This window comes from Juglans regia, chromosome 15 (genome assembly GCF_001411555.2).
Source record: "Juglans regia cultivar Chandler chromosome 15, Walnut 2.0, whole genome shotgun sequence".
Taxonomy (NCBI): Eukaryota; Viridiplantae; Streptophyta; class Magnoliopsida; order Fagales; family Juglandaceae; genus Juglans; species Juglans regia.
This window is the reverse complement of record NC_049915.1, coordinates 238,646-261,026: the sequence shown is the minus strand read 5'-3', so window position 1 is coordinate 261,026 and position 22,381 is coordinate 238,646. Positions and strand designations below refer to the sequence as shown.

The following is a 22,381-nucleotide window of genomic DNA, read 5'->3' as shown; positions in this document are numbered from 1 at the left end:
CTCTTTTGATGCCTACTTATGCAAGTTAAAATGGATCATGGTCATAGATTTTATAAATTATGTATGATCTATTCCCCTTCCCCCTTTTGATGTCCAATATATATATATATATGAGATGTTTTCTGCAACATGGAGTGACAGTTGAAATATACAACCCCAAAAGAAAAGAAGGTACAAAATGCAAATGAAAAAAGTAAAAATAAAGACTTATGTATCCTGCTTATTGTCTTCTCCCACTTGTGTATGGATACGGCTTCTAAGTTCTTCAAAAGCCTTCATGCTCTCTGCATCAAAACCTCCCGCAAACTGGGAACCAATTCAATGTTAAAATCGCATAATCATAATGTGTTCTAGATTTTCATATTGAAAAGCACCATTGTAAAAACACCCTAGAAAATACAAGATTGTTATTGATTTGGAATCTTAGCAAACACTAAATACATCAATGAAAGCGTGCTGCGATATTGACAAACGTAGAGAATTTCAAGTATTCTCAGAATACTGAGTTTGGCTACTGAGAGTATCTCAGACTACCTCACTACAACTTATTATTTTATTATTACTTTTTATCTACTTTTCACTATTATTCACTACTATTCAATATTTTATCATTACTTTTTCATTACTTTTTTAGAATATATGAGAATACCTCACTACCCGCCCCACTTGTACAATGTTTCCTAATTCAGCTACCTGTTTTTAACTTTAATGTAAATCAAATTAGTTAGGATAACCAAATATAGAATATTAACAGACCTGATGAACACGGAAAGCAAAACGCACGCCTTGCAGAACCAAAAACTCTCTGTTCGGTTCCTTCTCGGGTCCGCTCAATGCATCAAGTTCTGATGCTACTCGTTTCATGTACTTTCTCGCCAATTGCACGGATGATAGCTTTATCTGCAATGGGAAGAAATTATATATGACCATTCTGTTGCATATACAACTCATGGCATTTGCAGTCTGCAGCAGATACACGCACTTTTTGTATTTCTAGTGAGGTTGATTTAGAAGCACTAGCAATCGGATTTTTTTTTTTTTTTTTCCCTTCAGTTGAAAGTTGAAAACTTGAAACCATACCTTGCCAACAACTCCCGAATCTAACAGCCAATCGACTGGAATTCCAAACTCCCGGTATCGTGAAATAGCCATGTCCCTTGTACGTAAGAGGGCATACACACTAGTTTCCACTCTGTCAAAACATCAAGAGAAAATGCAAGATTATATATGGCTCCATGTAAATGGCAATTCGCAAGTCAAGCTGTACAACAAATTAAAGATGTTGGGGAAAACTACTACTAAAAAAGTAAAGAATGGTATAAGTTCTCCACATACAAGAAACGACAGAATTTTCAAATGATTCTCCCGAAATTAATCAATAACTATGTATCCGTCCTAGTCATCTATATAAATGCATGAGAACAAATTTTCTTACTTTTCTAGCAATGAGTACATCTTTTTCAGAGCATCTTCACATGGAAGCTTGGGATCATCGTCGAAAGCAGAGACTCGCTTCTCTAGTTTCATGAGGTCCTGGTATTCAAAAGCCGCCTCTCTTAATGCGTCTGCTTTTCCCTCAGGCCAATCGAAGTGCTTGAGGACTGCCCGCTCATCAACCTTATCACATAGAGAAAGAAACAACTAATGATAAACATTTCTCCAACGGCTAGAGAAATATGTGTAGACTGTTCACCCGGTGAATTTGAATACATGCTCCCATTGTTGTGGATCTTGAGAAAATTTGGAGCTTGCTTAGTGGGAATGTCAGAAAAGATGAGAGCTGATCTTGGAAAGCAGTGTTCATAAGGCTAAAAAATTGTGATTTAGCTACAGCTCACTTTGTAGTTTCTTGGAATTTTTATGGTCCCCTTCTGTTCGTTCTTGAGGATCTCTGTCAGAAAGGAAAATAAAAGAGAACGAGAACTTTGTAGCATACCAAGAAAGAGAGTTCCTCATCTAGCCAGTTTACAAAAGCCAGAAGATCTTCTATGTTGGTGAAGGAAGCGGCTCGGACTTCAGTTGCCAATGACATGACAAAATCACCTTGAGTTTCCACATCAGCTTTCACCTGGATCCAGTGCATACAGTTTGACTCTTTATTAAATTTCTCAACAAACAAACCATACCTTTATGCTCAAGATAAGAAGAAAATGAATACAAAGAGAAATTTTAACACACAGCTAAGAGGAATGATGATCTGTTCTCGATCTCCCCAATCATGTTACTCCTGGCATCTGATGCATTCGGTGTTGAAGAAAATAAAGATGGTGTATCCTTCTTTGCCTCTCGTTTCATCAATGACTGATAAAATTCAACCAGTTCAGGAGCCCGGTGAACTTTATCACCACTCCCTCCCCCTCTTGGTAGGCTTCCAGGTGGAGGAGGTGGCCTGGGTGGTCCACCAGGTGGTGGTGGCGGTGGAGGTGGGGCACCAGGCGGGGGCGGTGGAGCAGTAGGTATTCCACCTGGAGGATTTGGATTTTTACCGGCAGAAGAAACTCCAGATGGTTTAGGAGGTGGCCGAGGCACCCTAGGAGACCTTTTCTCTATGTCAGCAAGTTTCATCTTGCTTATTGTCTGAGAATCAGTCTTGTCGTCATTAGTTTGGTTACCTGAGTCACCAGATACAACCACCTTCTCCTTTATTTTAGCAAGTTTTGGCGGCAAATTTATAGGTCTCTGTCCTTCAACCTTGGATGTAGGGTCACGTAGATTTAAATTTGATTTGTCACCAAACTTCTCTGCTCTTGCTTGCCCAGCCCTCTCTTTAATTTGCTTCTCCCTTTCTAGGGCCAACTTATGCCTGTCTTTATATGCAGGATATTTCTCATCTACAACTCCTTCAACTGATTTAGACATCAAATGGAATGATGTTGCTACAGTATTCAGTGAATCACTTGATGAAACCCGTGTTCTAATACTAGGGAGAGTCGGAGTTTCAGGAGAGTAGGGTTCCAGCTCCATCCTGCCAAAAGTGGTGATAGCCATGCTATCACCTGCGTTCCTTAGCATTAAGGATTCCAATGGACCCCTTGGTCGCCTGCTTGGAGAACCTCCTGAGAGAGATCTGGATGTTGGTGAAAGAGCACTAAAATCATCTTTGCTTTTGCCCCATTTTTTCAACTTTTGGATTAAGGTAGGTTTCTTAAGGAGACTGCTATATCTACTACTGGAGCTATCTATAGAAATACTGTCAAAGTCCTCACTTCCGGGGGAGGAAGGGTGGGATAAGTTGCTTTCAAGATCTGTATCTCCTTGTCCTCGTTCTGATCCTGCATACTCTAACATCAGCTGTTTAGCCTTCTCTTGAGATTTGGGGCTCAGACTCTTGTTGAGATCACGAGCCGATGTCTTCCCTGCTGGTGCCTGATGGTTCCGGAGCTCATATCTCAAGCATGCATTGACCCAACGAAGATACACTAGCTCTTCAACTTCACTGAATCTATTCATCTGAAGTCCTTCCACTTGCTTTAGCAGGTCTTCATTTGCATGCCTAAGATTATTGACCTCCTCTCTTGCCTTGGCAACCCTTTCACTCTGCAGTGTGATGCATAGCACAGAAAGAATGAGTTGAACCCATAACATGTACCAGCACATATTAAAACACATGTTGGATTCATTATTACAAACATTCTATGTCCGTTTACCAGGTCGTTATATCAAGCACTCGAAATTGTCCTTTAGAACATCTTCCAAAATTAACTAATTATTGTGAAGAACAAGAAGTTAGCCATTGAAAAAAAGTCGGCACTTATTACAACAGCCATTCAGAGATATTGTGATGTTTTTATAATATTCAAGTAGCTATAATATCCACTTCATTTACCTAATGATCTCAACAATCAAATTTGTTGTTTACTATAGCATGGATATCTTGTTTGGCAAGTTACATGATTAATTTAGTATGAGCAATGGATGTTAAGACACTGCTGATGAGGAAAGTTTACCTATTTAAGCAACAGGTAATATCCTAATTACTTAATATACCATCTGCTATCTATTTATGTATTGATATGATTTGAAGAAGGAACCATGTCAGTGTTTTATTTCTCGAGTAAAAGAGCAGATTAATTTCAACACCCCCAGGAGTGCAAAGAATAAAAAAAAAAAAGTAGAGCATCATGATTCTGACCTCTGTCATATTGGAGAGGACTGATATTCTAGCCTCTGCAGCATCAAGTTTTACAGTCAACTCCCGCTTTTCATGTTGAAGTTCTTTGTTTTTCCTCTTAAGCTCTACAACTTCGATCTCTAACTCCTCCACAGCTTTCAGCTTCTTTTCAATTTCAGAATCTTTCTTGACAGCATCTACCTCTTTTGCCTGCAAACCTGAAACTTGTTGTTTAAGCAACAGCAACTGGCCTTTCGTCTGGTTAGCTTCAAGCTGAATCTGCCTTTGCAATTCCTTGATCCTGTTCCTTGCCACCTCCAGCTCCTTCTTTGCTGAAGTTCCCTGTGCAATCTCTTCTTGAAGCTTTTTCCTTTCAGTTTGCAAAGAGTTAATGGTGATATTGAGCATGTCAATCTCCACCGTCTTGATCTTGAGTTGCCTCTGTAACTCAAGAATATCCGATTCCTGCTCTTTCAATCCGTAGTATTCAAGCAATTCACCTTCAAGCTTTACCTCTCTCTCCTCTAATTCATTTACTAGTTTTCGCAACCGCTCCAATTCACTTGCATTATTTGCCATCTCGATTTCATATACCCTGTCTATCTCTGCATCATTAATAGTCTTACCAGGAAATGGAAATTCAATCTCCCCAGATAAAAGATCTTCAAATTCAGGCAAAATCTCTTCATCATATATATCAATTGGATTTCCCTGAATTCTGTTAAATACACTGCTAATTAATTTAACCTCTTCTTCCTCCTCTTCCTCCTTCCCCTGCAGAAAAAAGTTACAAAACGCAAACCACCCAAAATCAGATTTGTATGGCCATAAAAGAGATGGAAATCTTTTTAAAGTTGAAGTACTTACGTCCTTCTCTTTGAGTCTATCATAAGAATATACATCCTGCTCTTCGCCTCTCTCCTCACACTGATGTGGTTCAAAGTTCGCTTCACCATTTTCTGAGTTCCATTGTCACCAAATGACTTCAGTTTTAAGAGAGAAAAATTTACAAGAAAACTGAAGACAAAAACATATTTCCTCCTTAAGATAGCCATCATCATAAATGTTATACAAATATTTCTCAGACTAAAAAAAAGAAACAACAACAACATGAGAGAAATTGTATAGGCAACAAACAACTAGATAAGTGACATTTGTTCACAGACACGCAAACTCACGGAAATAAATACCTGGAAGCCTAACTTCTGAGGTCGATGACCTTGAGGTTTTGACATTAAGCTGCCTAACTGCAAAGGCTGCAATTGAAGCAGCAACCAGGAGGCTTAACCGGGTTATCATGAAGGTATAGTTGGTGGGAAATTCTTAACGCTAAACTCATCTATACATAGAACCCAATTCAAAACACCCCACCACCCATTTCTTCCAAGTCCCATCATCAACCCATCAGGCTATGTATGCAACAACGGCCACCCAAATTCTGTAATGACCAAGAGAGCTAAAAAAAGTAGCATTTATACAACAACAACAAAAAAAAAAAAAAAAAGAGGAAAAAAAAAGTCAGTCGTCTCCGACTATAGGCTTGAAACACCAGCTTTATCGCCTTATCAGGTTTATGGACCTTTCAATGGGCAAACTTTCTTGTCTGCGCGAAACGAAATTCCTGATAAGTAGAATTCCAGCACAACTGTCATGCTAGGAGCTGCAGCAACCACCAATTACTAGTGGCCACTCTTTATCCAAAAAGGATTGACAAGTCAGAATCTCTGTCTAACATATTACCACAGTTGCCAAGAGGAATATGAACAGTTAAAACAAGCCAAATAACAGAACTGAAAAAGACAAGCAACTGTAAGTTCGAACAAAAACTAATGCTGTTCTGTGTGCCTTGCGTTCTGGCCACGCCGTTAGGTAGAGTGGATTAGATGACTGGAAAAATGTCTCGTCTTCTATGCCGCACAAAATATTTGTGTGTTCTCCAGATAATTGGTAGTTCCTTCTCCGATAAAACTTCCAACTTGACAATATGAAGCTAAGGTAGATAAACAACTAATTGAAAACATATCAGTCATCATAACCATTCGATCGATCTGGACACATATAAGGACATTCACATCCGATTCCTATAAAATTTCTTAAATTGTAACTCAAATACACCATTCCATAAATTTTATCCTAAATTTTCTATTAAAATATTATTTATCTATTCTTTCTTTATTATTTTTTTTCTCTCACTTTCATCTACAATATTAACTACTACATCTTTTATCTTTTTCCTAGATTAAGCAAATTTAGCTTCTACATAAATTCATTTAATTATTGAACATGAAGATGATTTTTTTATCCTAGTACGAGAATAGTGACAAAATTATTACGATTTTAAAAATAATTAATATTCAAATTTTCAAAGAGCATTTTATTTGTAACCGATAAATAAATGACAAGAATTGCAATGGTATAAATAATAATAACGGTATTGTATTTGTAACAAATAAATATCATACAAGTACTACTATTACCCATTCACACTAGCCCCAAAACACAAATTGCATGTGTTGTGAATGAAATAATGTTATAATTATATACACTGAAAATGCCTATACACCAAACCCAAAAGCTTATTATATGTCAACAAAAAATTGCTCAGAATTTTTAAAAATAAATTGTCAAAATAAATAACCACGACATTGAAATTAGGGCTGAGCACCGACTGTTTCGGAGTCGGAGGGCCCAACCTCCGACTCCGACTCCGCGATGTACATAATCCGCTCCGACTCCGACTCCGACTTGTCGAAGCGGAGTCGGATTTTTTTATTTTATTTTTTTGTCTTTTTTAACTTCATATTTGACCCACTTTTAAAAAAAAAAAATTGTGAGCTTTCAAATTTCAACTTTCTCAATATTACAATCTAAACTAAATAGAAGACCTGGACATGCATGCAATATCAATCTAATGTTATCATTATACTAAAAGAACATGCAAACAAAAACCTGCATTACAAAAGTTTCGAAGGGCCAAACTTACTGATATCCACACCATCCATTATCCATATCCTCATATCCACATCCAACTAAATACTAATCACTACAATAAACATCCACATATCACACCTACCATCAATCATCTACATCTATTATAATAATAGATACTTACCACTACTACAATAACATGCATCAAAAATTAAAAAGAAAGTTCTATTTTTACATGTACTCCCATCATCCAGATTCCATATCCTGATATCCACATCATTCTAACAAAAAAGAAATCCAAAATGTTCTAAGAGCCAACCAAAATAAATGTTCCAACAACATTTAAATATTTAATTACAAACTTTCAAATGCACCAAAATAAAATAAATTACAAGCTTCCAAATTACAATATTCTAAATGCCCAACAAATGAACCAAAATATATTAAATATTACAAATTTCCAAATGTTCCAACTTCCAACTTTCAAGTTGTGCCTAAAAAAAAAATGAAAATATTAGTAAGAAAAACAACCCAACTTTAATATCATATGAAAAATAAATTTAAACAAACATAAAAAGCATGTATATTACATCTTTTTAGGAAGATGGAAAATCTTACATAGTTGTTTCTTTGGTGGCTGTCTGCTTTGCCATAAGCACAAGTATGTATTTTCTTTCAACAATTAGATTCCATTACATCTTAATATTTCAGACTTCAGCGATTGAGATGATAGATCCAAAAATAACAAGGTATTCACATATTGATAGTTAACAAAAATAACAAGGTTTCTGCCTTCTATATTCATGATTTAAGAACTAACACACAACAAACAAACAAAATAGTACGGTTAAGACAATCACTAAAACAGCCAAACACAGCCCCAAAAGCATAATACAAACTCATTAACTCAACTTGTGGATGTTTTACAATCACTAAAACATAAATATATTTGAGAAAATATATACTCATCTAAAACAGAAAAATAGAAAAAAAATCAGACCCAACATTCAACAACATGAACGAAAACACCACTGGCACTAAAACAACATCAAAAATTACATATAAAAATTACATATAAAATTACTAAATCACTGGCAGCAAGATGTTGTTTGCCTAATACAAATAAAACCATCATTTATAGAGTGAAATTAAACACATCAAAATCAGAATAGCTGCAAAGTCTTTAGCTTTCCATGTTCAAATCCTTCTACATCAGACTATTCGTACAGCTAGGAATGAATTATAGAACCAACAAAAATTAATCATTGCCATTAATTGAGTGTATGTTCCTATCTCATACTCATAGATTATCAACCTCAAAGATTCGAAAAAATCAACATTATTAACCTCAAAATTTTGATTAAAGAACAGAGATGGATTTGGGTAACCTACCAAGAGGAGCTGCGGCCTGCGTGAGAGGAGGGTTGCGCGAGACGGCGAGAGAGGGGCTCTGCGAGAGGGCCGTGCGAGGGAGAAGCTACGCGAGAGAGGGGTTCTGCGAGAGGGCTGCGCGAGGGACGGGCTTCGCGAGAGGGAGGAGTTTTGCCAGAGGGAGGAGTTGTGCGAGAGAGCTGCGCCGGCTGCAGCGCTACGCGAGAGAGAGGGCAACTGGCGAGAGAGGGCTGCGGCGCTGCGCTCGAGAGAGGGCGCGAGTTTGAAGTTGGAACCCGTAGGCTGCACTGCAGACCTAAATTCAATACCCCACTCCCAGGTATCCAACGGCGTCGTTTTTGCTATAATGAATTTTTTTTTTTTTTTAAATTTTTATAATGAATAGTTACTATAGTAATATACTAATATACATTATATACTAATTAATATGAATCTATTTTATATTATATATATATATGAAGATTCATAAAAAAAATATATGATATATATTATTATATATGAATATTAGTTATACTAATAGTTATATTAGTATTAGACTATTAGTTATTATTAATACTATATAATATATATAGTTATAGTTATAGTCATTTAGTATAACTATATTAGTATAAGTTATAGTGATTTAGTATAGTTATGATACTACAAGTTTTAACTATAGTCTATATTAGTATTAGAATTAGTTGTAGTGATTAGAATAACTATATATTAGTATTTGCTATAATGATTTTAATTTAGTATAACTATATAATAGTATTAGTATATTAGTATTAGTATTAATATTAGTTATACTAGTAGTGATATTAGTTATACTAATAGTTATATTAGTATTAGACTATTAGTTATTATTAATACTATATATTATACTATATAGTGATATTAATACTATATAATATATATAGTTATAGTTATAGTCATTTAGTATAACTATATTAGTATAAGTTATAGTGATGTAGTATAACTATATAATATATTAGTATAAGTTATAGTGATTTAGTATAGTTATGATACTACAAGTTATAACTATAGTCTATATTAGTATTAGAATTAGTTGTAGTGATTAGAATAATTATATATTAGTATTTGCTATAATGATTTTAATTTAGTATAACTATATAATAGTATTAGTATATTAGTATTAGTATTAATATTAGTTATACTAGTAGTGATATTATTAATTTAGTATAACTATATAATAGTATTAGTATATTAGTATTATACTGACTATATCACTGATTGTATTAGTACACTTAATGTCTAATACTAGTATATCACTATAGTTAATAACTTAATAGTATCATATAGTAATATAGTATTAGTAATTGATACTACATTAATTTATATAGTCATTTATATATAGGCTTAAAGTGGTTTACTAATTTATATATAGTAATTAATACTATTAGACTATTAGTAATTTATATGAATAATACTTTAGTTATTATACATTAGTATTATATGTTATTATAAATTTATAGATTAGTGTTTATACATTAGTATTACAATATTACATGTCGATGTCATTATTTATCTTAGTGTTTATAGTATATTATATATACATTAGTTATTAGTATTATATGCTATTATATTTATACATTAGTAATTTAGTGTTATATGGTAGTAATATTGTAAATTTGTAATAGTATGATATTTACATATAGTCATATACTAAACTATTATTAATCAATTTAGTCTATATATTATAGTATAAATATATTATTTAACTAGTATATTATTGAATTTAACTAACTATATAAGATATAGTTGTATAAAATTTAAATAATTAATATATAGAAAAACACATATTTTATAAAATATGTATAAAATCGGAGGAGGAGGCGGAGTTGGAGGGCGACGTTGGAAGCGGATTCGGAGGCGGAGGCGGAGGATCGAAGTCGGATCGGAGCGGAGTCGGAGTCGGATCATCAATGGATCCGACTCCGACTGCCAAGAAGAAAAAACCTCCGACTCCAACTCCGACAAGTCGGAGCCGGAGCGGAATCGGAGTGGAGCTGGATTCGGAGTCGGATTGTCAGATTTTTGCTCAGCCCTAATTGAAATCACAATAATAAAACTCTTTTTCTCCAATTTTCTCTTACGCCTCTCTTAATCAATTTGTACTCGATGTCTAATGGTTTGGATGTCCATTAAGACTTGTATCTTATGAAGTTCAGTTTTTAATCAGTAAATTGTCTTTTGAGTATATGCTAGTATTTTAGGATCATACCAACAGAAAAAACCCGTAAGCCTGCTCAGCCTGCACAGTTGACAAGTATTGAAATTTATAAATAAGATGGTACCATAATAATTCATAAAAATCAGACCATCAATAATTTGTAAAATTACCTCATAGTTTACATAATCGAAAAATCGGTTTTGAGTTAGCAAGAATAAATAAGAAAGCTACGAACAGATGTTTTATCCATTTTTAATTAAAAATCAAACCCACATATTAATTCATTTATGAGAGTATTTGTAAAAAGCTAGGGTTTTTTTTTTTTTTTTTTTAGAAAGCAAGAATAGATCAGTGCACACAAAAAAAGATCATAGTAAAAGCAAATCCCAATCTCTGAGCACAAGCTTGTAAATTGCAAGAAAAATCCAAAAACAGTACAAGCAAAAATAGATCAATGCACCAAATAAACAAAATCACAGCAATAGCAAATCTCAATCCAACAGCACATGCTTGTAAAAAGCTGGGGTGTTTTTTCAAGCAAGCAATTCACAGATCAGTGCACCAAATAGTCCTAAATTAGTGCATAACAAATCCCAATCTCTGAGCACATGCATGTAAATTGCAAGAAAAAACTGAAAACAACACAAGCAAGAACAAATTAGTGCACCAAATCACCAAAATCATAGCAATAGCAAATTTCAATCCAACGGCAGAGGCTTGTAAAAAATTTTTTTTAGTAAGCAATTCAATGCACCAAATAGCCCCAAATTAGTGTATAGCAAATATCAATCTCTGAGCACATGTATGTAAATTGTAAAAAAAAAATCGAAAATAACACAAGCAAGAACAAATCATTGCACCAAATCACCAAAATCACAGCAATAGCATATTCCAATCCAACAATAGAGGCTTGTAAAAAGCAAAGGGTTTTTGTAGGAAGCAATTCAGTGCACCAAATAGCTCCAAATCAATGCATAGCAAATCTCAATCTCTAAGCACATGTATGTAAATTGTAAGAAAAATTCAAAAAAAGCACAAGCAAGAACAAATCTCACTACAAAGCATACGGATGGATAAGCAATTTTAATGTTGGATTTGTGTGAGAGAGAATGACGGAGTCCAGCCATAGAGGACCCCAAAAATGAAATGCGATAAAGAAGCTCGATGGCCAACCATGGAGGATCCCGATTCTCACAAAGTCCAGCCATGGGGAAAGTCGAACAGATTAGTATGTGTGAGAAAGAATGGGGGAATCCAGCCACAAAGGAAATCAAGAGGGGATGAGGACTTGTATTGATTTCCAATGGAGAGGCTACCGTTGATGGTGGCTACGATGCGAGGGAGGGGCAAAAACAACGATAGGACCCAACGGTCGAAGAGAATGAGACACAGGATCAACAACGGGGAAAGCACGAAATCATATTTTGAAATGTACAGTAGATCCTCAAATATGGGGAACCGCTATATCATCCGAATAGTTGATCCCTATTTTAGAGATTCGACTGGAGGAGGATTTGGAATGAAAACCCTAAACTTTTTTCTCAAAATATAGGAAAAGACATAAATGCAAATGCTCTACGCTTTGATTGAAGGATTTGGAAAACAAGATTATTATGATCCAGATGACTAAGGACATAGTGTGGACCGATCTCGCAGAATACGTGCATTTCTGCATTTTCTAGTGGATCAATCATGTACCTTTTGAGGATGGCTCTATCTGTGTGTGCTGTAGTCACTAGTGACCCACACAAGGAATTCTTTTGATCCAAGGGTTCGGTTTCTCTGAGTAGTACAGAATAATAAATCCCAAGGGTTTCGTAAAGTGGGTCCACCTCAAAGGCATGCCTGCGCACACGGATGACAAAAATGAAGATAAGTAGATGGTGGGTTTGGTGAATAAAGTTTATTGAGGCTGAAAATTGAGTACTCAACCGCTAGCTTAATGGACTTTTTGTAACAAAATCTAGTCCACCAAAACTTTTTGCAACACTTGTTCCCTTTTTGGCTTTTCTCCAACACTTGTTCCCTTGTGGTTTTGTGTTCATCTTTGACATCCTTTAGTGCAGTCTCAATCAATTAGCAACTAATAATTTTATGCAGACCTAATGATATTTGTCCCATTCTCTAGTGAGTGATGTCCTGAGATCGAGTCCTCGCACTCCACAATTCCTTTATAAAATCATAAAATAACAATCCACAATTCCTTTATAAAATCATAAAATAACAATAACATATTTTGTTATTGTTAGAACAAGCATATTTTGGCTGAGACCATCGATAAGATTGGCATTTGGCCACATATGTTATGTTTTTGCTATGGGGGAGGTGGACTCCATCCATCCATATTATATTGGCTGAGGATGTTGTTTTCGAGGATTTTGGCATTGGCATTTGATGGTGTTAACTTGTCAACGGGGATATTTTCTAAAATATAATGTCGTGTTATATTGAGGATAAATGAGAAGTTGTTTACAGGGTCCTATTTTTGTGGACTACACTGTCCCAATAGCAGCCAAAGTCTTATCCAAAACCAAGTGACTCTGGGGCTCTTATAGTTCCTGCATCGTTTTAGCTATATCTCAGAAACTCGTGCCCTCGGTTCTTTCATTTAACTTCAAATGAAAAGGAACGTTAAATGAGGAAAACAGATCAAGACTACTTAAAAATCAAAATCCATATCCTAATCTTTATTTTCTGGACAATCTAATATAAAAGACAACCATAATAAGCACAGCCCTCAACCGGTTTGCTGTCAGGGGCAGACGGGCTTCATATTTACCCACTACAACATTTCACAAGTCTTGTCCCTAAGGGCTACGACCGAAAATGCCTGGTCCCCGGCCCCTCCCTACATGGTTATACCCCCTTCCATAGTAACCACCACGAAAACGGCCACCACGCCCGGACCCACGACCCCCTCGACCACCCCGATATCTCGTGAAGTCACCAAAAGTCTGAAACCAAACCACCAAATATGTTGGAAATAACCCCACAAAAACTTGGAGCGAGATAAATCAAAACACACTTTACCTCCGTGTCTATCTTCATTTGCTCAGAGAATCTACTCCTTCCATTCTGCAACTCATGATTGAGTGAGTTGCAGGAGAGCGAATCAAAGAAATCATCCTTCTTGTAGACAGACTGCTGACAAAGAAAATACATATCATAACAAAGTAAGAGCAGAAAAATGCGTTTTTCCCACCCTCAACAGAACTCACCCTCAACAGAACTCAATTTAATCAGAGTGATACGAAACAGCAAATCTCACCGTGACCTCAAACTTTGATAGTTGAGCATCTTCATCATCTAGAGTATCATCTTCATCACTTACTTCTCCATCCCCTTCCCTTGAATTAGATTTATTACTCTTGCCAAGATGACCCCACACTTCGTCCTTCTTAAATTTCTCATTCATAGCTATGAAATCAAAATCTTCAGAGAATTTTGTTACTGGATGTGAACTCTGCACAGAAAATGGTCAACATTTCATGCCAAACCCACATTCAATGAAAGCATCAAGCCAATTATAAATCACTTTCATTGTGTAAATCAAGATTTGCTGGGGAAAGATGTCATCTGCAGTACCTTGATCAGATTATATCACATCACATCTAAACATTTTAAACCCCCCCACCAGACAGTTCTTGCGTGTAGAAAATACCTTAAGATTCAATCTCCAATTAAAATATGATTGTGAATAAGCCATTTCAACAGTTCAGTTCACACTCCGAAAACTTGAGCAATATTAAAATTGTTGCTAATACCAAGATCCAGAAACTTGGAAAGTGAAACTCACAATTCAACTAATTTAATAATTATTCCTTTCACCAAGTTTTCAGATTGTACACTTGATCCACATCCAAAACCCAAATTAACTTAAAATGTAACAGTAAACAACAAATTACCCCACTTCCTCTTCCCCTATCACGTCCCCGGTAACCTTGACGATATTGAAAAGGAGTTCCATTCGGCTGGGATGAGAGAGAGAGAGAAGCAAAGTCAGCATACTCATCAAACCCCACACACATAACATCAATCATAGGTTTAAATTTGTTACCATTGTTTAGCATAAAAAAGCACCAAGTTCAATCAACTTCAAAGGAGAGAAGAAAAACTAAATTGCTTTAGCACATGTAGCAACCTCAGGATATCCAGCAAATAAATCTCACATGAGAGATAAGAGGGAAGAGTACTCAAACAAAAACTGCAAGATAAAGTGCTTTTAGCAGCTTGCAACGAAACAAGGGTAGACAGGGTAGGGTCGCATAAACCCATTGACAACCTCAGATATTGTGAATTAAAGCTCACAAAAAATACTTAAAAGAAAAGTTTGTTAGCTGGCAACAGTGTTTCTTTGGGGAGGGTGGAACCTACCGGCTGTCATCTCACAATAAGCAATTCAAAATACCAAGCTTTTTTTTTTTTTATTGGCACCGGGTGTCCGGGAACAACGTCCCGACTAATCCCGGGGGTACACAGGCCTTGACAAGAAGTTTCCCGCAAGCACACCTCGGGTAACATTACTTGCTTTCCTAGCGAACGATCAGAGCATTATCGAAATTCAGTGGCCATGGAGAAATTCTCCGAGTTCATCTTTGATTTGGACCTCATGGATCTCCTCTTGGTAGGGGGCGAGTACACTTGGTCAAATGGACGGGTTTGGTCAAGATTGGATAGATTCCTTGTCTCTCCTTCGTGAGAAGCACACTATTCAGAAGTGAGTCAGAAATGGTTAGCTCGAGTCAGTTCAGATCATTTTCCTATTCTTTTGGATTGTGGGGTATTCACAGGGGTCGTCGATACTTAGTTTGAAAATATGTGGCTAACAGCGGACAGGTTTGTAGAGATGGTGCGTGCTTGGTGGTCATCATATCCATTTATTGGCACTTCAAGTTTCATTCTTGCAGGCAAGTTGAAGGCTCTGAAATAGGATCTGAAGAAGTAGAACCTGGAAGTTTTTGTCACATTGACAATCAGAAGTCTACATTGTTGGCGGAACTGCAAGAGCTAGAGGGTAAAGAATTGTTGGGGGATACCTCGGAGGAGGTGTTATTGAGGAAGGGCATGGTTATGGCAAACTTGGAGAGAGTTCTATTGTCAGAGGAGACTTCATGTCGTCAAAAATCCAAGGCCCTTTGGTTGAAAGAATGTGATAAGTGCACGAAATTCTTTCACAAAGTAGCTAATTCACATCGGCATAACAATGTTATTGAGTCGCTTCAATTAGGCTCTTAGGTGTTATCTTCTCCTCCGAAGCTAGAAAACCATATTGTACATTACTATGAGACCCTTCTCACATAATCAAATTCTTGGAGGCCGAAGCTTGATGACTTGCCCTTTGAGGCAATTGATTCACAGAGTGTGAGTATTTTGGAGAGACCTTTCGTTGAAGAAGAAATTTACAATGTCATCACTAATATGGCTAAGGATAAAGCACTGGGTAAGGATGGTTTTTCAATGGGTTTCTTTTAAACTTGTTGGGACATAGTCAAAGGTGATGTTATGCAGGTTTTTAATGAATTTCACTCTTTTCAAAAGTTTAAAAAATCCCTTAATGCGACTTCCATTGCTCTCATTCTCAAGAAACACGGCACTTCAACTATTGAGGACTTTCTTCCAATAAGCTTGGTTAGTAGCATTTATAAGATTATTTCAAAGGTTCTTGCCAACCAGCTTAGTCCGGTGTTGGAACTTATTATTTCCAAGTCTCAGAACGCATTTATTCGTGGGAGACAAATTATTGATTCGGTACTCATTGCAAATGAGTGCTTGGACCACAGACTACGGGAGGGAGGTTCAGGTGTTCTTTGTAAGCTTGACATGGAGAAGGCATATGTTCATATAAACTGGGAATTCCTCTTATACTTACTTGAGAGGTGTGGTTTTGGGGATAAGTGGATTTCACGGATGCTTCATTGTATTTCAACAGCCTGGTTCTCAGTTTTAGTTAACGGCACCCCTGCTGGTTTTTTTTATAGTTCGCGGGGATTGTGGCAGGGAGATCCTCTATCTCCCATTTTATTCGTTATAGTTATGGAGCCTTTAAGTAGGATGGTGCAGGCTGTTATTGGGGGAGGGTATTTATCTGGTTTTCAGGTGGGTAATGGCTCTAGTGGCCCCATTATCTCACACCATCTTTTCGCATATGATACTTTAGTCTTTTGTGAAGCAGATAATAGCCAAATCTAAACTCTGCGAGCATTATTACTTTGCTTTGAAGCAGTGTCAGGGCTTAAAGTGAACCTTGGCAAGTCTGAGATGGTTCTTGTGGGTGCGGTTTCTAATATCCTCAGATTAGCAAGCCTTCTGGATTGTAAGATGTCATCTTTTCCAATAAAATATCTGGGCCTTCCGCTGGGTGCAACTTTAAAAAATAGAGCTATATGGGATGGAGTGGTAGAGAAGATAGAGAAAAGGTTGATTGATTGGAAACGGATGTATTTATCAAAAGGGGGCCGCCTCACTCTTATTAAGAGTACTCTCACTAACCTCCCCACATATTTTCTTTGTTTCCCATGTCTACAGGGGTGATGAATAGAATGGAGAAACTCTTTAGGACGTTCTTATGGGAAGGTATGGGGGAGGAGAAGAAATTTCATCTGGTTAGATGGAAGATAGTTTGTGCCTCAGTTGTGAATGGGAGTTTGGGAGTGTGTAACTTGAGAACTTTTAATAGAGCTCTCTTGGAAAAATGGCTTTGGAGATATCACTTGGAGAGGGAGTCATTGTGGAACGAAATTATTGACGCTAGATATGATGTCGCTGGGGTGGTTAGTGCTCCAATGAAGTGGAGAGGGGGCTATGGTGTGGGTTTATGGAAGTTTATAAGGAAAGGGTGGCCATGCTTAGCAAACCACATTCGCTTTGTAGTTGGTGAGGGTAATCGAATCAGTTTTTGGCAAGAGGTGTGGTGCGAAGATCAAGCATTGGAGAGGGCTTTTCCGGCCCTATATCATATTGTAGTTAATAGGGAGGCTTCAGTGGTGGATGTACGGTTACTTTCTCATGGCTCGCTCCAGTAGAATATTCTTTTTATTAGGGATTTTCGTGATTGGGAATTATCTATTGTTTCAAACTTTTTCAGCCTACTATATTCTATAGGGACTCCTTTAGCACAGCAAGATCGATTGAAGTGGAGGTCTAATAATCACAAGATATGTACAGTTAAGGCGTATTATAACATCTTGACAACACAAGATCATACTCCATTCCCTTGGAAGAAGATTTGGAGGTCTCGTGCGCCTTTTAAAGTAGCCTTTTTTGTTTGGAATGCCGCTCTTGGGAAGATCTTGACTACGGACAACTTGAGAAAGAAAGAATGTGTAGTGATGGATTGGTGTTACATGTGTAAAAAGAATGGAGAATCTGTGGACCATCTCTTACTACACTGTGAGGTAACAAGGGTGTTGTGGGATGAGATCTTTCAAAGGGTTGATGTTGCTTGGGTTATGTCTATGAGGGTGGTGGATTTGTTGGGTCGTTGGAGAAAGATGCAAGGTTGTCATCAAGTGGCAGCGGTATGGAAGATGATTTCGTTGTGCATCATGTGGTGTATTTGGATGGAAAGGACTACGCGCTGCTTTGAAGACAATGAACGCACAATGGCCGAGTTGAAGAATTTATTGTTATACACTTTAATGTGTTGGTTTTCCGCTATTGTATTGCGTGGGGACAATGTTTATTATTTTTTGTCATTAATTTATCGCTCTTAGAATGTATTTAGGTATTCTTCTGTATACTTCTCATGTACATAGGCTATGCCTATTTCATTCATATATATAATATTTATCTCTTACTTTTCAAAAAAAAAAAACATATCTAAAGTAGAAACTAAGGCACCAAGCCCATAAATAACAGAAACGAGTGGGCAGTTAATTGGACACACAGACAAAAACATATGTAATAGGATCACCTTTTGAGAAGTTCGTGAAGGTACTGGCAAAGGCAGTAGTGGTGGCTGACCTTCAGCTAGAACTGGGACTATTGATTCAGATGATGAAGATGATACTTGATCTACTTCTACATCCTTATGCACTGTTTGTAAAGTTTGGGAAGAAGCAACTGCACTAGGTACAGACTGCAACAACTGACCTGGAGTTACCAATGATGGCGCTGGTGCTTCTGCGCGAATAGTGTTGGATGTTCCAACAATAGATGAGGTAGATTGCAAAGAGGCTTGATATGACAAGATTGGTCCGGGAATTGCACTAGGCTTGTTGGAGATCGGAGGCAAAATAGCATTTATATCTGCGCTAGACATAGCTAAAGGAGCTAGAGATGGCATACTAGAACCTAGTGCGATTGTTGGAAGGCCAGAACTAGGGGGGGCCTTGTTGGGCACCGAGTTTACTAATGTTTCAGAAGCTAGTGTAACTGAAGGCACGGGAGGCAAAGTTGATGGTGCTAAAGAACTGGAGCTTAAATTCATGGAATTAGAACTGGCAGGAGGCAAAGGAGATGGAACTTCGGGTAAGTTTGAAGAACCAGAGGGTAAAGAGACATTAAAATTAGGATATTGCATTGGAAGCTGCAGTGAAGAAGGCATTGGCAGCTGCAGTGAAGAAGGCATAGGCAGGCCAGGTGGTGGACGAAGCAAAGATTGCTGATGCAAATGAGGAAGCCCATTTGGTGGGCCATAGTATCCTTGCCAGTACATTGGCATAGCAAGCCCACCACCATTTGCACTAGATGGAGGTGGTGTGGCTCCCCAAGATGCTATATTACCTCCAGGCTGATACAAAGGAAGGCCACCTTGGAAACTTGACCCGTGGAGTCCCAACTGTGCACTATGGGAACTAATATCTGTCATAGACCCACTAACAGCAGGAGGCAAGCTTGTAGAAGTAGAAATCGGGCGGGCAAAGTGAGACTGCAATAAGAAATTAGAAAGAATTCAGAATAGTGTAGCTGATTTAATTTGAAATGGGATAAAAAAAAAATTTTTAAAAAATAGGTCTCCACTCCAATCACCTGAATAATAGCAGGATCAATGTTTATGGGTGGCATAGGCTGAACAGGTGGAGAAGATTTAACCTGTAAATCCTGCAAAAGGAAGCTTAAAGAATGTTTAGGATCTTTCTACTCAAATAAAAATATTAACAAAGGGGAAGTGCTAAAAGTTGAACCTTGATATGATAATTCATATCAGTTCAGTTCTTTTCCTTTTTTCCATTTTTTATTAAACATAAAATCCCAGCCCATTCCATCCATTAAAAGGCAAAGCCACTCCATTTTAAATGTAATTGTTACAGTCATCTCGACAGATTTTATGTATCATCTCGATTTGTCAAACATGCAGAGGCAGATTTGATACAGGGAACCACTAGAAACAATATAAACATAAACCTTGGCATTATTAAGCATAAATAGTGGTGTAAATATGGTAAACAACATGAAGAGCAGCCAAAGGCCGCTTGCCCATAAGATACCTTGATGTCACTCCCACGGAATAGTATATATTTATAGATTTTGTCGCCGGGAGGGACTTGTGGACCATCTTTTTTCCTTCCTTCTGTTCCAAATGACCTTACTGCCACATTAAAAAATATTTTTTTATATAAGTAAGAAATTTATTAAAAAACCACGTATTAGGCATAGCCCAATTACACGGGAAGTATACAATATAAAACACCTAATTACAAACTAAAGCTGAAAAACAGCACAAAAGTCATTGGAACTAAATCCATCCATTACCCACATTTAAAGATATATACAAGCATTAAAAATCCATCTGAACATCTCTTTGTTATAAATATATTATAGTGTGTTGGTGAAAGCATTCCGCACAAAAATGACTTCTAGAGCCTAGGCACAAAGTGCAAGCGTGCGCCTTATTGAAGACTAAATCAAAATATACCAAAAAGGCCATGACCAAAAATTCCCAAATTATAGATATTGACTTCAAGCCAACTTAGACTGTTATATAGAGTTCAAAGCATACACATCACATATGGCAATATGTGGCACCATGGTATGTAAATGATCTTCAATATCAACTAAATACTTAAGAATATTCGTTTACAACATTTTCTAGGTCTTGAAATCATCTATGCTTTAAGCTCATAGAAAAAGCGTAAAAAAGCATGCTTTTGTAAATGTGCTTTGCTTTTGGAAAGCAAAGCAGTTATGCATTGGTGCTTTGCGCTTATGCATGCTTCTACCAGCACTCATCGTACATCAAATATATATTATTATTTTTTTTATGTCGGGGAACCTCTCCAAGGCAGGGCCCTTCGGACCCACTCCTGAAGAATAAACCCCGGTCCCGTGCACCGCACCCTCGGAAGTTTCCCTACACAGAACTGATTAAATCGTTGACTTTTCACCGGAGGTTGTGGCCCAAAAGGATTGTTTGAACCCATGAGGTGTTGAACCTTAGACCTTGAAGGGAGTGATACCCCAAGACCAAGGCCTTCACCCCTTGGGGTCATCGTACATCAAATATAGAAAGAAAGCGTACATGACAGAGGATAAACAAGAATGTGGGCAAATAATCAGGAAAAAACAAGAATCTCAGGCTATGTACAAATGCATCCAGACCATAATTATGGACAAACAAAAATAGAAGAGTATTTTCTGAAGAGTACTCCAATGTCCAAAGATCAATTAAGACTATGACAGGGATCAAAAGCTTATCTCATCTTGAACTTAAAGAATTACATAAGTTGAGATGGTGTTTTAATTGAGACCCACAAACATCTCTACTTTCTCAGTTAGACGATTGACTAACCCAAGTCTTACATAAAACATACAGTTATGACCGTGACCAAAAGCATTTAGATAGACAAGTTAATATTCCGATGTTGCACGAGTCGTGCGCACCGAAAACATCTTACTTGGCGAGTGCCACTCAAAGCACGCCCTCTACAGCAATGGGGGTTTCGTATAAAATAACCACAACTTCAAAATAACAAAACTGGCGTCCTCCTCCTCCAAGAACTGACTCTTGGGTATTGATGTTAGAAAATCAAAAGAGAAGCAAAAAAAATAGAAAGAAAAAGAGTACCATTTTCAAGTCCAATACTGGACTCTTGAGTGTTGATGTTGTAGAGTACGCCCTCGTATCTGATCTCGCTCTTGGAAGTCAAACTAATCAAGCTTCCTATGTAAGAATCGGCCGATGTAGTGGATGATCTGGAAGCACTTTCGGAAGCCATAATCTTGCAATTCCAATCATAAACTACAATAACCCTAAGATCATTTATCACTATAATTAACGGAGAGAAAGAAAGAGGGACAGAAAGAAATGAAGGGAGAGAGAGAAAATAGGGTTTAGGTTATGGGGCCGCGCCGTGTGGCATTTGTTGTTTCTGTGATTATCGGGAGGAGATCTAAAGAGTAAGGAAAATACTGCTCTCATCCTTAATTTCTATACTTTTTACGTGAGTTTTTTATTTATTTTTTAATATTATTATTTATTTAATAATTAAGTAAATATTTTTTAATAATATTATAAATTTTTTATTTTTTAAAATATATTTAAATATGTTAAAAAAATATTTAAAAAAAAAAAAACTCATATCAAAACCACTGGGGTGTGTTTGGATGCTGAAGTGAGTTGAGTTAAGTTGATAAAATATTATTAGAATATTATTTTTTAATATTGTTATTATTTTGAGATTTGAAAAAGTTGAAGTGTTTATTATATTTTGTATTGAGATTTGAAAAAATTCTAATGATGAGTTGAAATGAGTTTGGGATCCAAACTCACCCTAATAGAAGCCCTAGCAAAAGCTTCCAACAGTTAGAGTAGTACTGCTCAATAAATAATAACACTT

General features: G+C 36.8%; 2 protein-coding genes across 3 annotated transcripts; both read right to left on the bottom strand.

Moving 5' to 3' along the window:
• Positions 1 to 48: 48 nt before the first annotated feature.
• On the bottom strand, positions 49 to 5,814 carry LOC109002718 (protein CHUP1, chloroplastic-like). Its single transcript, XM_018980582.2, has 9 exons — positions 5,302 to 5,814; positions 4,979 to 5,070; positions 4,133 to 4,885; positions 2,179 to 3,537; positions 1,937 to 2,068; positions 1,436 to 1,617; positions 1,081 to 1,192; positions 757 to 900; positions 49 to 306 (listed from the first exon to the last, which is right to left on the bottom strand). Exons 1-9 carry the CDS (start codon positions 5,408 to 5,410, stop codon positions 208 to 210), a joined length of 2,982 nt encoding a protein of 993 aa, XP_018836127.1. The 5' UTR covers positions 5,411 to 5,814; the 3' UTR covers positions 49 to 207.
• A 7,426-nt stretch (positions 5,815 to 13,240) lies between these two features.
• LOC109002741 (protein decapping 5) lies at positions 13,241 to 21,955 on the bottom strand. 2 transcript variants are annotated; one of them, XM_018980619.2, is made up of 8 exons: positions 21,610 to 21,955; positions 20,033 to 20,133; positions 19,575 to 19,646; positions 18,517 to 19,473; positions 14,510 to 14,575; positions 13,873 to 14,067; positions 13,635 to 13,745; positions 13,241 to 13,558 (listed from the first exon to the last, which is right to left on the bottom strand). In XM_018980619.2, the coding sequence occupies exons 1-8, from the start codon at positions 21,758 to 21,760 to the stop codon at positions 13,412 to 13,414; spliced, it is 1,800 nt and encodes a 599-aa protein (XP_018836164.1). In that variant the 5' UTR covers positions 21,761 to 21,955; the 3' UTR covers positions 13,241 to 13,411. The 2 variants fall into 2 exon arrangements, with proteins under 2 accessions (XP_018836164.1, XP_018836156.1); XM_018980611.2 differs by having other exon boundaries at positions 13,635 to 13,748; positions 21,610 to 21,944.
• Positions 21,956 to 22,381: the final 426 nt, after the last annotated feature.